This window comes from Protopterus annectens, chromosome 7.part0 (genome assembly GCF_019279795.1).
Source record: "Protopterus annectens isolate FY-2018-M chromosome 7.part0, PAN1.0, whole genome shotgun sequence".
Taxonomy (NCBI): Eukaryota; Metazoa; Chordata; order Ceratodontiformes; family Protopteridae; genus Protopterus; species Protopterus annectens.
The window spans coordinates 1850760210-1850776881 of NC_056739.1; the positions used below are offsets into that span (position 1 = coordinate 1850760210).

Consider the following 16672-nt stretch of genomic DNA (forward strand, 5'->3'; position numbering starts at 1 on the left):
TTTTCTTTAAAGATGAGGTCTTACTCTAGTTGCATCTGATATCATCTTTAAGACCACACATAATGCTTACAACTCTAGCATTTGTCTGGTTCTGTCTTACTTCATGAAAGTTACTCAGTGTCCTGTAAACTGTGTCTAGGTCATTATGTTGTACTAGTCATTTGTGACACGGCATTTTCTTTCCAACTGCTTTTCCTTCCTGATATTAGATTAAGTAGTTGAATTTAACATTCAAATTATACATTATATATATAGAGAGAGAGAGAGAGAGACACACACACACACAGAAAGGGAGAGGGAGAGAGATAAATAAATATATATAGACAGATATTGTTCTGGATCACAGTTTAGTTTTCAAGATTTCATCCAGATCTATGAGGAGGTGGCTCCATGGTTACAGAGGGATAAAACCCTGAGTATTACACAGACAACTTTGAGTTAACTACTGATTCAGACACTGCATAAGTTAGCTAAGGAAGGTGAGAAGGTAGAAGTTACTCTCTAACACTGGCTCATTCACTGTGAGGAATACAGGCAGCTCAGTCCATTGTACTGATTACATCTGCTGGATGATTAGTGTCCCAGCAGGTAGCGTAAAGGAACATGAACACATATAGCCACCAGATAGTGTACTGACATGCTGTAGCCAGGATTAGGCATATGCATAAAATCAAACATGCATCTGGAGTTGGCATTGGTCCTTGTACTGGCAGGCTACCACTGGGAGTCAGGAGATATCCCACTAAATCAAAGTTTGTCTACAAACAAGCCCCTTATGGTGGCTGTAACACAAGAAAGACATAGTCGCTAATGGTTGGCAAGCACGGGAAGGAAAAACATTAAGAGGAGCTTTTACACAGCAGGCTACCATAATGCCTGATCATGCCAACTACTAAATTAAGTATTCAGCACTTCCATAAAACACTTCTTGAAAGGATAATAAAACTGATGCTGTGAGTGATTTTAGTTACACTTAGCCACAAGTGTCAGGTTTGAGTGGAAGGTTCCGTGAGGTGGTATATTTTGTTGATTCCACACTGCTTGTTCATGGACACCACAACCCGAGTACTACACATTTTGCATCGTTTATCATAGGACGTTACTAGGCTATTGGCCCTGAGGCCCTTACAAGCCTGGCCAAATATTTAGTCCATGTTCCAACAAGTCAGCAACCTATGCCACTGTCCAGCAGAGACACAGGTGGAATCCCAGGGGTGTATTTTCTGTTCCCCATCCAGTTATCCAGGTTGCACTTAAAAAGGTTTAATGAGGTACTCTGCTTTACTTGGAGAGGGAGTCTATTCCACAAAAGGGGGAGTCTCTGGGACACAAATTTGTCCCGCCGAGTCCTATTGATATCACAGACCAGGTTAAGGTCACGTGTGCGGGTTACTTGAGTGGAGCTTGACTTGCAGATATGCAGCAGTCCCATTAGGGTAGGATTTGAGACTGCTTTGTATGACAGACAGAGGTCACCTCTGAGGAGTCTGTAGGAGACTGAGCAGAGGGACAGGGCTTTTAGCCTATCTGTGTAGGGTAGATGTTTGAGGTTCTGGACTCTACAGGTGAGGAACCTCTGTGGTCTTATATTAGTTCTTCTTTAAAATAAGATTCCTGCATTGTACCATGTGGAACACTACACCTGAGCTGAAGCTGAACATGGACAATCTAGTAAGTGTTCTACCCGGTTTAACAAATTCATAACTAAAATAAAATAAAATAAATCTTGCTGACATGCTGATACTCAAGAACCAGGTGATCAAAGGTCACTAAAGCCTTTTGATTCTACCCAAGGAATATTGACTGGTTTGGGCACCTTCTAGTTTCCTCATGCTTGACTAAAGCAACTCTCTCTAATTGGGGCTTCCAAACTGTGAACTTGATTGTAGTTGGTTTGTTTAAAACTCCATTGCCTGGTTACTAACTAGTACCATCAGCAAATTATACTGACATTCTGAAGTCTCCTTTGGCTGACGCTTCAATCCTGAACCATTAAAGATTTTATCATGACCTTTTTTTCCTCTGCTGCTTGCTATTTAAAATAAATTATGGTGAGTGAAACCAAGCCTGTTTTTGGAACACTAGTAATTATCTCTGATTCGAGTGATCATTACACGTGCAACTCGTCATCTGTGTTTAGAAGGGCAAACTGCCGGTATACTGGACATTTTTCCTTTGACAATGTGATCTCAAACATTGTATAAATTAGCAAGGGTAAGAGAAGTGTAACCCCCCCACAGAAGGTGTAGGGGACATGCCCCTCTCCCGCTAAAATATTTTTGACTATGATCTTTTACTGCTGAATGATGTTTGCGTTTGGAGCTTTCACTCATTTTTGATAGCACATGTGTAAGGTGATCATATATTAGTTGAATACTTGTCAGGGAGCTGTTAGTGACATATTGTTTGGCCCAGACCCTCTGTTCTGCCTTCCAAGAGCTGGTGGTAATTCAAAGGGTGTAGTTGAATATGTTAGATTTTGTTCTTTTGTGTTCTCTCTCTTACTAAGCAACATATCTTTGCAATCTGCCACTTAGTTGACTTTCAGATGTCCCAGCACTCAACAGTTTTCAAATATCCCTAATTGCATACCTCTTTCAACAGCTTTTAACTTAACTTCTTCATTCTAATTTTGTTTCAGTTGACATCTGGAACCTACTTCCAGCTGACATCACAATGCTCTCCTCCATAGACCAGTTTAAAACCAAACTTAAACACCTGGCACTAAACTGGCTATGTCACTGTAATAAGCCTGGCTAGCTCTAATTAAGAAATGCTGAATAAACTACTAATCTAGTTACTGTCTATTTGTTCCCCATGTTGTAAACAGCAGTAACCTTTAACCTGTGAACTTGTCTATTTATGATTGTCTATGTATACTTTGTAAATATCTCTATATTGTTTCTACACTATCTATTTACCTGGAAATTTTATTTTGTAATGAGTTTGTAATGTTTTTTACTGTATCTGTTTATGCTGGAACTTTTCTCCCCGGGCCTCCGCTGAAAATGGGCATGTATCCAGTCAGACTATCCCGGTCAACAAATGTAAAATAAAAATAAAATAATAAAATAAAATAAATTTTATTATTCTATTATTTTTGTTTGATTTTTCATTATTATACTTGTTTGTATAATTCTGATTGTATTAGTGTTTGGCTGTTGGCATTTAAATATGAATATGACTCCTGACCATTGCACTTTTGCAGTCTCTTTCCACAAACAAACACACATACAGATGTGCAGAGGAAGGCCCAGTCACCTAACTCTCTCTTTCCTAGAAAAGTATTTAAATTAAAGCACAATGCAGGGCTACATGCCATACCACAATAGCAGAACAACATGCTAACAAGCAAGAAATGTCCAAGTCACTAGCACTGATTAACTATTTTATTCACAATATTTACATTATCTGTATACAAATAATCCTTTGAATTAATATTTGCAGATATCTGTGACCATCACATACCTTCCTTTGGAAGCTTCACAGTTTTTTCATACATTTCAAGTAAATATAATTTTGATTTATATATCAAACAGTTGCAGTCCATAACTTTCTAACAAGCCCTCCCTGTAGTAAAAAATTATGGTTAAAGAACAGGCAGCCATACATTCCTACTCCTAGTTAGATGATATCATATTTTTTATGGAAGAAAAATGAAAATGGTCCATCTTTCCACAGCAAACGTGGCATATACAATTTATACTGTTCCACAATGGGAAAAAATATAGTTATAAGAAATGTGTGGAAGAGAAACATTTGTGGATTAGTTAATTTTGCCATCTGCACAAGGCAACTTCCTTAGTCAGTGCCTGTTGTCCATCTTGGGAAGATTAGCATCTAAGTCTACAGTATCTAATCCTACAACATGCCATAAACATAGACACACCATAAACTTAATTAATGTCCACTTAGCTAAATGGGGAAAGTGACGGCTTCATGTGCAGTAGGTCCAGGGTTTGAATACATGAAAGGGAAATTAGCATTTAATTTGGGTAGGAGGTTGGCATAATTCCTTACAGATTAAAGGTGTAGGGTTTGATTTTCACATGAGGTAATTAGCTAGGCTTAAAGTGGTCCATAAGGGCAGTTAATCTAGTACTAATCTGTGAACCAATGAACTATTTCAGTCTGGTATAGTACTTAAGAATCATTGTGATACTGGCCCAGACTGTTAAAAGGCCACAAATTGAAATAATGTACCTCCTGTCCATTTGATAGTACCTTTACAGCTGTTGAGGAGGAAGGAAGATATCTACAGAGACATGTCTAGTTCTGTGATACACAGGGATGGAGTGCTGACCATGATGCAGATGACCGGGCTTTGATTAGCAGCCCCTTCACTGAAGGAGTCAGGCAGGGATGGTGAGGAGTAAAAAGGTATGACGTGCTCACATCTCCTTGTGTTGGGGCGGCTGAGTTACAGGTACTCAATGAACATACTGGGTTATGTTTTCTTCAGTGGCAATCAGTGAAACTACATCTGATGCTTGAGGATGGGGGAGCAGGGTTATTTACTGGCAATGCTCCACTAGAATTGTGGGATGAGCAGTGCAATCAGCCTACTGTAGCATGCACAGGGGAATAGGGCTTATGCGAAAAACCCTCAAACTATCCCTGATGGTTGCCTACACAATGATCCCTCTCAGTTAACTCTCACTCTCAGTGATAAGGGAAAGAGTGGGTCATTTGGCCAAGAGGGGACTGATGATCACCAAGCAATGGGACAAAGACTGTAACAAAGGAATAAAATAATAATAAAAAAAATAATAATAAAAACTCCAGGCACTTAGCAAAGTACAAGTTCCTCTAAACTCTAGACACAATTAGTTTCCTTCAAAATCATTGTCCATAGCTATATGAATTATTTCAGGAGCAAGACATTTCAGTGTATATTCTACAGTAGTATTACTGATGGAATGCAGTGCACTTTGGTTGCACGCTGAAAGGAGTGTGACTATATATCCATCTCCATTAGTAAACACTACCATAGGAATATCCAACATTAGTTCACTGGGATTATAGAATAAGGTCTTAATTATAAATAAATAAATACAATGCGAATTCTTGAATTCTCACTTATTTTATTAACATTATAGAAAAAGTTTCCTGTACCCTACCACCCTAACAAAAATATGAACATTAAAAATATAAACCATAAAAGATAATAATAAAACTTCTGCAGCCACAAACAAATTATGCTTTCAGACAGCACTTAACTATGAGTTGGTGAACATGTGGAGGACTAGATTTGAATTGAAAGCATCTTTTTCAAAAGTGAAACATGATTTTACAGTTAGAGAAAGAGGATAGTCAATCATGATGCTGAACTTTTCAAGGCACTGCAAAATATGAGTATATCTTCTCCTCCATATATCCCTTCAATACCTGTCTGTCACAGTGCTTTTAAAGTACCTCTCCAGTACAATCAATTTTAAACAAACATATACAGCAGTTACATCCACTTTGTGTTATGTGTTATTTTATTTTTCTATTTACTCTCTGCTGACCAGGTTAGTCCTGCAGCTGCAAATTATTTCCGGGGAGACCTGAGACAGTATTCATACTGACTGGGAAAAACTTGGCCAGATTACTTGGGAAATTACCCTTCTCTTTGATAAGCACTGTGGTATCTTTTACATCCCCCCTGATCTACAGCCAAATCAAGTATAAGTACGGATTTTATTTCATCTTTTTATGAACTACACGGTTTTCCTTTCTATACTGGTTTATCTAAGCACGCCTAGATAGTAGACATAATTATAACAAACTGTGTGTACCTATTTCTGTAAGTATAGCACCAAAGGAGTTGATGACCTAATCTCTGACTCGATCCTGAACATAATTGGGGCATGAAATGTTCTCTCCTGATTTGTATCTGTATCTTTAAGCCACTGCCCAATACCCCCTTCCAAAACAAAGACCAGTTTATTTTCTAAGTAAATGAAAAATGAAATAATTTCTCTCTCTACTTTTAACTCATTCTTACTCTTTCTTAGTGATGAAAATTACTAACAAAACAGAATATGTGGCTTGTTACAACTCCTTTTAAGACAAGTACTGAGTTACAGACTAGGCTTGCTGTGTTTTACAGTGCTGCCTTCTGCTGGCATGTCTACAATGTACTTTCTCTTGTTTGGCATTTTGCTTCCTTGGATATCAACTGCAGAGTCTTTAAAGCTGTTTTGTGCATTACTCAATGGCCTTTCAAAGGTTCTACTCACACATCTTCCTTTAGCTTCTGCTGCTTCATTATAATCTTGCATAGAGTAGCCTTCCTACAAAAAGATAAACATAAAAATAATTACGATATTATGTTATTACATAAAACAGTTGTATATCTTTCAACATATCAGATCACAGTAAGCAGACTCTAGATTGGCATAGTTTTCTAGCTGTACAGTCACAGGGATGCTCACAGCATTGTTTCTCTCAAACACTACCACTAATTTCAATGATAACATAAAGTGTCTTCTTCGGAAGCCTATCCCCTGAAAGCGGAGGTAAGCACAGCTGTCTCAGGATACTGAGAAGAAAGAGTTACTTAAAACTAATGCTTTGTAGGTAATAACACTGACCATCTGTAGAATGTTAGAAGGAATGCTGGCCTAATAACTAAAGACTCTTTTGAACATAGAGTTAATCCACACCATCTTCTGTTTCAGCAGTAAGATGGTTATTGCTTATGGTAATTAAATAATGCAAAAATTCATAACTGAAACATTATTAGCATACTGCAACTATGTAACTAACAAAGTTCCAGGAGGATATCACTGAAGCATAAGCATTCGGACTAAAATCTAAAGGAAGACACTGGAAGAGTATCCACACTGCTAAAGAAATCTCTTGAAGCACTAAGGTTATATTGAGCACTTTTTGCAACAACACAGTCCTCCTCAAAAAGGGCTCTTATAACAGTATTCATTTCTTTTGGGCAGAATCTCAAGCAGTCCAAATTCTAATACAGGGTGGTGGACAGCTAAGCCAAGATCCTCCCTAGTACTCCCTCTAAAAAATTCTGCCCTGCTTGTAAACCAGCCACCACTTGATAGTATTTAAAATAGACAGCAGAAGCATCAGCAGCTCTAGTCGAGTGTCTGACAGTGTTCTGTTGCATTAGTCATAGCAAAATGCAATACAAATGGCAAGCCACTTTGACTAGTACTGAAACTTTACATTGCAATTGTTTTCAGACTGACTCTGAAAATGCTCCGTGTGGGTCAGTGCTCTACCATGGTTAACAAATGGCAAACAGACACCCAAATAAAATAGTTATTTCAACTGAAAATACTATAAACTGTACTTTAAGACAACAGATAGCTCAAATGAGGATAAATTTGGTTTCTCTGTCAAAAATTTTAGATTCTAAACAGAGTAAATAGTATGTTGAGCAGGTCTCAAATGCAGAACTCTGTTTTCTTCCAAGCAAAAGCAAAACAGAACAAAGACCAGGCTTACATTACTATACATTTCAAGTATCTTTAGTTGTGCTCTAATACTTTATTTCACCATTTCTTGTAGAAAGAAGCATTATTGGAGCTATTTCTGATTTGTTTTGCCTTCTCACATCAAAACTAACTAAATCAGTTCTGCCACCTGTAAAGGACAAGGGCTAAACTACACCAGTTTACAGACAAGAGCATCAATACACAAAACAACAACATACACTTATTAACTAGTCATTTCAATATTCTAGGTCTGCAATGTTATTTAGATCTGGATAGCTTCCACAGAGGTCTCCGTGCTTTCAAATCTCCCTCCACACCCTTTGATGTGAGTGACAGCATTGAAAATATATTTAGAGATCGCTGGCTGAATGCAGCACACAAGTGTGCAATGGAATGGGTAGCGATATTGAATGAACGTGATTACATCAAATAGAAAGCATTTAAGGAGGAGATTAAACAGACTCACTCAGAACTCATTAATACAATTGGGGCTGTACAAACTGATAGCCTGTTAACCAATATGAATGACAAAATTAAAAAACTGGAAGCAGACATTGTGGAACAGAAAACAGGGAAAATAAATCGAGATGTTCGTGACTATAATGGAAGGCGTGCTTTTCTTTGGAAAAAACAACTGGAAAGCTCTAAAATTGGCATCCTCCTTACGTCAGAAAAGAGATTTTAAAAAGACTGCTTCAGTCTCATTTGTTTCTTTAGGGGGTACTTCCTTTACTACAGATTCAGATACGGATTCCAGGTCTTTTCCCTCGTTACCACCAGCCCAACAACCCGAGGCACATCAGCAACGGTTTTGTCAGCAACAAAGAGAAGAAGAAAGAAACTTTAATTGGAAGAGAGGAACTACAACATTTACATCAACAGGTGAAGGATACTCTAAACAGAACTCTAAATGAAATAGATGGCAGTAATTGTGCTGCTATTAATCAGGTTTCGCTGGTTGTTAATTTGTCTGGGTGTTGCTTAACAAATAAACACTTAGGGGTACTAAATTTGGGGTTAAAATTTGTTCCTACTGTATTGCCATCTTGGCATACCATTGAACAAGAATTTTTTTTTAGATTGTCATGAAAACTGTAGTTAAAATGTTATTTTGATATGAATATGTGTGAGACTGCTATAGATACATCTGAAGATGAATTGTTTAATTCTTGTAATTCTGAAAACTCTTGGCATAGTGAACTGGATAGTAACACCAATCACAATGCTTATTGTTTGCTTAATACACCTGGTATTAAATATAGAAGTACTTTTATACCTTTTTTTAGTAATGAAAGTGTAAAAAATGTTATGGCCATGTTACGTTTTTCTATGGAACAGATTTATAATGAATTTAGATATGATAAATCTTCTGTTTGTTACAATTTAACTAAATCTGAATGGACAGCATTAAAGGAACTGGTCGATAGTAAACATCTAATTATAAAACCAGATGATAAAGAGAATAAAATTGTGATTTCACACTATAAACAATATCTCAAGATGTGTAACTTACATTTACAAGATACAATTATTTATAAAGTTGTTAGCATTGAAAATTATTATGGGGCATTAAAACAATATAAAACCTTATTAGCTAAAGGACAATGGTTAGGTTACTTAACTAAGGAAGATGTTAATAAAAAGTAGAGTATAGAGAAATGCACTATGGCAACTTTTTATTGTCTACCGAAGCTACATAAGAATGGGATAGATCCCCCAAGGTAGACCCATAGTGGTGGCAACTAAATATTTTTTACAAAATATTGGTACAGTTATACATGATTATTTACGGCCTTATGTACAACAAATGGAGTCATATATTAAGGATACTTTTGATTTTCTTAGTAAAATTACTGAGAGATTAATTGGAATTCCAGAATGTATTGGGTGACTTTGGATGTTACCAGTCTATATACGAACATCAAACATACGGATGGTATCACAGCCCTGCATTCTATTTTGGAGGACTGTCCTTTATCAAATTATATTATTGAGTGGGTAGAATTTAGTCTAACAAATAATTATTTTTCTTTCAATGATCACGTTTTTCATCAGTTACAAGGTACGGCTATGGGGGCACCTTTTGCCCCCACATATACCAACCTGTTTATGGCCTTGTTTGAAAGAAAATATATTTATCAACATGAATTTTTTAAGAAATATGTAATAAAATATTATAGATACATTACTGACAATCTTATTTTTGTCTGTCAGGATGGTATAGAGACAGTTCAGGGCTTTGTGGCTGATTTACAGTTTAATGAATATAACATCTTTTGACAGCCTACAATTTGGAAAATAAATACATTTTCTAGATGTACATCTGGGAGGCATGGAAAGAGATGAAATTTTTACATCAGTATTTAGAAAATTTCAGGATGGGGTACAATTCTTACATGGTTTTAGTTTCCATCCTATGCATTTAATTAATTCCCTACCATATGGGGAATTGTTACGACTGCATAGAATTTGTAACAATGTTGGTGATTTATCTAAGGCTGTTCTTTCCACTTCCCAAATGTTTTTAGAGAGAGGTTATTCGATGTTTACTATTTTTGATACTCTGGATACAATTTATAAAAGCTATGAATTCAAAGTTAGTAAATCTAATGACATGAGATATGTCTATAGTAGTAGGAATGTGCAGCTACAAAATAATGTTTACGTAGTTATGACGTATAATATCCTTAGTGAACAGATACAACAACAGGTTAAATATTATTGGAAATTTTTGTTAAAGGAAGAAAAGTTAAAGTTGTTGAATCATCATCCTGTTTTTTCAGATAAAAAAGGAACTAGTTTAGCAGATAAATTGGTAAAATCATATTTTATGGCCCCTGTAGAAGGTGTTATAATAAGTCCACTATTGAGAGGAACTTTCCCTTGTGGCAGATGTAATGTTTGTGAGCTGGTTGTTCAAAATTTTGATAAAATTGGAAGAACTTTAATGTTTTAGGGATTTTTTCATGTATTACTGAAGGAATTGTGTATGCCTTACGTTGTTCTTGTAATTTAGTATACATAGGTGAAATTAAGAGAATGTTTAAATATCGCTTACAGGAACATGTTAGAGATATTAAAAAATGTAAAACAGAAAGCTCCACTGCTGTCCATTTTAAAGAATGTCACAATAGTGACTATAAATTATTACAGACCACTGTTTTAGAAAAAAAAATTGTGAGGTTAGGAGATGATGAAATGTTAAAAGATCAATTGTTATTCAAAGAATCTTTACTGATTCTCAAATATAAAACCTTGGTTCCACAGAGTCTTAACTGTGAGATTAATTGGAAGTATTTGATTTAATGATGTAAGTGCTTATTTAATTATTTTAATTGATTTATTAATTGTTCTTAGTGTGTATTTAAGGGGAATGCTTTGGTAATTTTGTGTATACTTCTTGAAGACTGTTGACTTCGAGGCACTAAAGTCAGAGAATAAACTGGGATCACGTCTGCAGCTTGTGTGTCATTTTGGATACTTTTTTTGCTTCTTTTCCGTGGTTTTGTATACACTTATTAACTACCTGCACTTCCCTTTCTTTGAAGTGGCTTGTGATTACATTTTATGACCTGCTGGCACAGGAGATACAAGCTCTTAAGAAAATTATATTTAAAGGCATGTTCTGTCTTTACAAATCCTTTCCTATTCAAAAAGAGAAAAAAAAATCACACTTTCTTGACCTTTGCATACACACATTTTGCAGCTCAAATGTGTTACTAATATGAAAGAAGAAAGAAAGAAGCAAAAATGCATAACATTTTTAAACTGATTTCCCTTAGCCTGGCATCAACCTCGGCACCACAGAATTCTTAAGAGAAAATTTTAACAATGTTTTTGACAAAAAAGAGGTAAGAAGAACATACTGCTGAACAATATGGAATGTAGAAAAGAAATATGAAGGAAAAATATTTTACTGAAATGCAGTTTTTGAATACTTTGCTATCATTAAAGGCGGATTTGCTGCAAGATAGAATTTCTCTTTACTCCTGCAGTGAACAAAACTTAGGAGTTAATTACAGCAGTTTTAGGAAATGTGGGCACAGACCCTACATTGCTTTATAAAGGACTTTATCCCTCCCGTGAAAAATTTTGTAATAAAATCTAATTTCATAATGTAACCAAGTAAGCTTTCAACCTCTTTTCTTCTAAAGTGGTAAAAAATAAATTGTTTTCAAGTACTGCATCTGAGAACTAAAGATTCAAGGATGCTTTGGGAACTTCAGCATGATGAAAATGGTATGACATGTCATTTCTGGTTTTGGAAATAACTCTCTGAATGACAAAGAAAGGAATGCAGGCATAAACATACATACACATAACACATGGCACAAGGTAAGAACAGAAAGTAACCATATATGTCTGCTCAAGATGATATAGAGGAATGGACTGAAAATACTTCTCTGCCTTGCATTCAGACCTGATGCATACTTACCTCTGCTTCTCTGAGGTGAGTTAGTCTCTTTAGATGTGCCTCATGGTTTTGTGGTATCTCTGCTGAGCAGTATAGTAGAGAAAAAGATGAGAACATAATGAATAACTGTGTTGGCTGGGTAATTAATGCTATATCATAGACAGCAGATGGGTCAGTATACTTACACAACTGAAGGGTGTTTGCAGTTTTAATTTCATCCTTCCATCAGCTCAGGAGGTCCCATTTGTGCCTCTTATATCACTGCAGTTGTGACGACATTGCTCCCCAGTATGTAGGATGCCAGTTCACTGGAGACAGCCTTGGCCAAGCTATTCCAAGTCTCAGCCTTATACTGAGGCCTAGTATAATCCTCCGAGGCACCCTCCAGCTGTAGCACTTCACAAGGATTGCCACAAAAATCCTGAACTTCTCAACACCCCACATTCTGCTCTAAATGGGATACCATCCTTACTATCACCAGTCATGTCCATAGAATCAAACTAGAAATGTGTCTGAATCGGCACCCAATTCATATTTCATGTAGAACAGCTTGTAGACAAAGACACATACAACCTTACCAGCTGCATTTGCACAACTCAAAGCACAGCAATGGCTTGGCAGATGCATTGGCACTGAATATATCAAAAAGTACAAAAGGTGTGAAATGTGGCAGTAAGATTTAGCTGTGCGATGCTCAAACCATTGACATGTGCTCCAATGATAAACAAAGAAATGATTTATGGTGCTTGATATAATCATGACTGATCAGAGGACAAATTGTATGACTTGTGCAGAGGCGCAGTGGTGCAACAGTTAACGTTGTCGCCTCATATCAAGAAATTCTCTGGTTCGATTTTCAGCTTGGGTGCCTTCTGTGCAGAGTCTACATGTCCTCCCTACATTCATGCCTCTGGGTGCTCTGGTTTCCTCCCACATTCCAAAGACATGAGTCTGGAGCGTTTCTCCCCAGCCTCCACTATAAATTGGCTCTGTCCTAGGCGGACTTTCCCAGACAACAAATGTTAAATAAAAAATAAAAATAAATAAATAATTGTGACACATTGGGCTGATGGGACTTAAATCACTAGTAAGATGGAGTAGTACCACCCAGGAATAGATCCCATGAAAAAAAGGATAAAATGTTAAACTTTGCTTATTAATTGTCAGTGCCACAACATACCTCGAACATATGGCTATGGGGGTTGGACCTGCCACAGTGCCACCTCTGACTGAACCAGAGCAGAACCAGACATTTCAGCACAGGGTTTACACAGAATCATTAATGTTGGGGATGAAGTAGAAGACAACCCAAGTTTGTCTACTGCAGAACTTTCAAGTATGCAATATAATTAAATAATTGCCAGTGTGTGTGTATGTGTGTGTGTGTGTGCATATATATATATATATATATATATATATATATATATATATATATATATATATTTATAGAGAGAGAGAGACAGAGGGAGAGAGAGAGAGAGAGAGAGAGAGGGGAAAGGGTAGACGAGATGATGAGGGAGCGAGAGAGAGAGACAAGGAGGGGAAGGGGGTGTTGGGGAGAAAGCCAACTGAACAGTAAAGTTTTGTATGAGATGTCTTATTCTGCAGCTGTAAGGAAAATTGTTTTCTCATTTCTTATGTCACTTGATTTATAATGCTTATCATCCATGCTTAATTCCTTTTCTTATATATAAGCACATCTGGTTCTCTTTTTGCATGAGCACTTGCACATGGCAAGCACATCTTCTGTATTCTCATTAATGTACAAAAGGTAGATGTATGTGCAACTGAAAAGTATTTGTTTTCACTGCATTGGCATCTCTTAATTTTTAACATATGTTTCACATAAGATAGGTTTGATAATTGTTTATTCTATTTCTTTCTTTGTTGTGTTGATTACTTATCATAGGTTATCCTGACAATGGCAATGTGGAACTCATAACACCTGATGTCAGTGTACCAGTAGCCTCAGATGATAATGTCAGTGATGAAGAGGCATAGTCTGGGGCTGCAGAGGGCCAGTCTGACAGTGACGTTGTGCCTCCAACATCTCCTGCCCCTATTTCAGACACAATCAGTATGCCTACACATATCCATGCTGAGACCTCTGACATAGGAGAGGTTGATGAGGACACCACTGATCAGGGTAATGTGGTTACTCCAATCGCAAAACAGGTTGACTCTCCCCAGAGCCATTGTGAGGGTGAGATGCTACACAGGCAAGTTGATAGAGGTCCTCATAGGAAGCCTGCTGTCCACCCTCCTCCTGATGTTGTGTGTCAGTAAGTGCTACAAGTCATATGGCCATCACAGAGGCAGACACTTTCCACCAGAGTCTCAGAAGAGATAGTATGAGTACTAAATGTTGTGCATTCTGACGCGGGACTGCCTGAACCATGTGGGTGACTCCTTGGATGGGATGACTGACACACTGGATCAGGCACTGTGTCTGTAATGGGATGTCTGCTGGCAGAGGGTCTGCATCCATGTGGCTGGACAGCTGCAACACAGTCTGGTGTTAGTCATCATGGCCATGCAAGATCCTGCTTCCATAGTGGCACTACTTCCAGTGCTCTATCAGTGATTGTGGTGTCCACACTCATATGTGGTGGGCCACGGGGTTGTGGTCCAGGACATAGTCATAATGAGAGCTCATCCAGCAGACACTCACATCCAGGTAGCACCTCAAATTCTAGCCATGGCCATGGAACTAGCAGTGCAACTGCTGGCAGAGGTAGTTCTTTTGTTCATGTGTGACTAGTCTACCATGCATGTTTCACATATGTTCCAAGCTGCCAAGACGTAGTGCCAGCACATTGCTTGATTGTGTTCATGCAGACACACACACATTCAACAAACACCTGCCCATACCACCTCACACAAACATGCATTCTACTTATCTAAGCAGTACTGTTGACTGCAACACATATCTTGCTACTGGCCCTGTAAACTGGATACTAAAAAGAATAAATTTTTGTGTTACTTACACACACGCGCACACACACACACACACACACACACACACACACACACACACACACACACACACACACACACACACACACACACACACTTCTTTGGTGTCAGGCTTGTCCTCCTGTATATCCCCCCCCCATCCTGTACAAGGGATCATGACTGTGCTCTACCAATCGCATTTTCTTTGTAATTTTGGGTTGCATGTATGTCTGATACACAATGTGGATAACTATTGCTTTCTTACTCAGAAGCTTCCTTTAATGTAAATGAATTCCAAAATACATTTTTAAATCATTGTTTATAATCAGTTGTGAATTGCCCCCACCATATTTTTGTTAGCATTCTTAGTAATGCAGTCAAATTAGATAGTTAACTGTTGCATATTGTTATATTTGTGCAACTGATGTTACCATTCACCTGTTCTTTGGCTTACTTATATACAGTGGTCAACTGAAATGCTTGATGCATAGTACTGGGCACAATCCATAACTGTATATTGCAAACATCAGTCATAACCTATTACTGACATTACTGTAGACTTGGGACATGTTCCACCTTAGGAACATATGAGAATTTGCAAATGAAAGTAATCAGCTATATAATTATTTTGTTATTTTCTGTACAGGCTCCAGATTTAACTTGTAAATACTGCAGTTACTAGATGTGCCCTTAGGGGGGTTGTCTCTGACTGATGTTAACAGAACACAGCCATTATATGGTTAAGTAAAGGTTGTGCAGTTTTGAAGGCATCAGTTTTAATATTTGTAATGTGTATATGCTTAGGCTTAGTTTTTCACTAAGGTAGTTAGTGTCTGTGCTGTCGTTTGCCTCTTATCAGAGCCATGGGACATTGTGCATGACTGCATTCGCTGGCAGCACTTGCGGCTGGTGGTTCTCCCTCAAACTCCCCATCTATACTTGCTGGAGCTGCTGGCCTTGCCTGTGGTCCTAGGAACTGTGATCACCTAGTTGTCCTTGTTAAAGATGTTTCCAGGTATACTATGCAACATGGAACAGACTGAGTATTCTGGCAGAGCTTCCTGGGTCAAATTGCAAGGCATCTCCTGATGTGTCTAGTCACCAGAGCTCTGATTTGAGCAAGATGAGTACACATTCTACGATTTTGCTAGTTTGAGCACTGGCATGGTTGTATCCTTACTCAGTAGGGTTGAGTGGGCTTCTCACTGGTGTCATGAGCCAAGGTTCCAATGTATAACATGCATCTCCTACTAGATGACTTTGTGGAACGTCACCCCTAGTAAACCTTGTGTGCAGCTCACAGGGTATTGCATATGTGAGTCATGAAAACTGCCTGGGTTACCTGTAGAGACATTGCAGATGATCCCTTGGACATTACAGACAACCTGGCAGCTTATAGAGTGCTATCCTTTTCTATTAATGTACCTCCTTCCTTGTTCACTTGATGGGGCTTTTATGTCAGTGTATATGCAATCTATGACCCCCAAAATTTCAAAAAAGTGTGCTATTGCATAAAATTCTTGCATGGTACTTGCTCTCTCCCCTGGGGTGCTTGGGAAATAGATATGCTCTCTTGCATGTTGTAGCATTGCATTTAGAAGCTAATGTAATATTCTGAAAGCTGAGGCCAGTGACAACTCTAATAAACCCCCTGTGGGTCTCTGGAAAGTACCTGTAGTTAGTATATATAAAACTACACATACCTTTATTTCTACTGGGATGGGTTCTCAATGATTTCCCTGGAGCCATAGGTGAGAGCGGCAGATGTTACATACTTGATCTAGTGTTTCCCTGTTCACCCAGTATTGTTCTACAATTTATGTGTCATGCAGTCAATGGTAAGTGAGATGGGGTC

The 16672-nt window shown here is 37.8% G+C and overlaps 1 protein-coding gene across 1 annotated transcript in view; it reads right to left on the bottom strand.

Moving 5' to 3' along the window:
• Nucleotides 1-3375: 3375 nt before the first annotated feature.
• The window catches only part of LOC122807249 (protein FAM169B-like), a 446649-nt gene continuing 433352 nt past the window's right edge, over nucleotides 3376-16672 (bottom strand). The window contains exon 8 of the mRNA XM_044078338.1: nucleotides 3376-6278. Coding sequence (XP_043934273.1) covers nucleotides 6066-6278 — 213 coding nt within the window. The 3' untranslated portion in view covers nucleotides 3376-6065. The remainder of the gene's footprint in view (nucleotides 6279-16672) is intronic.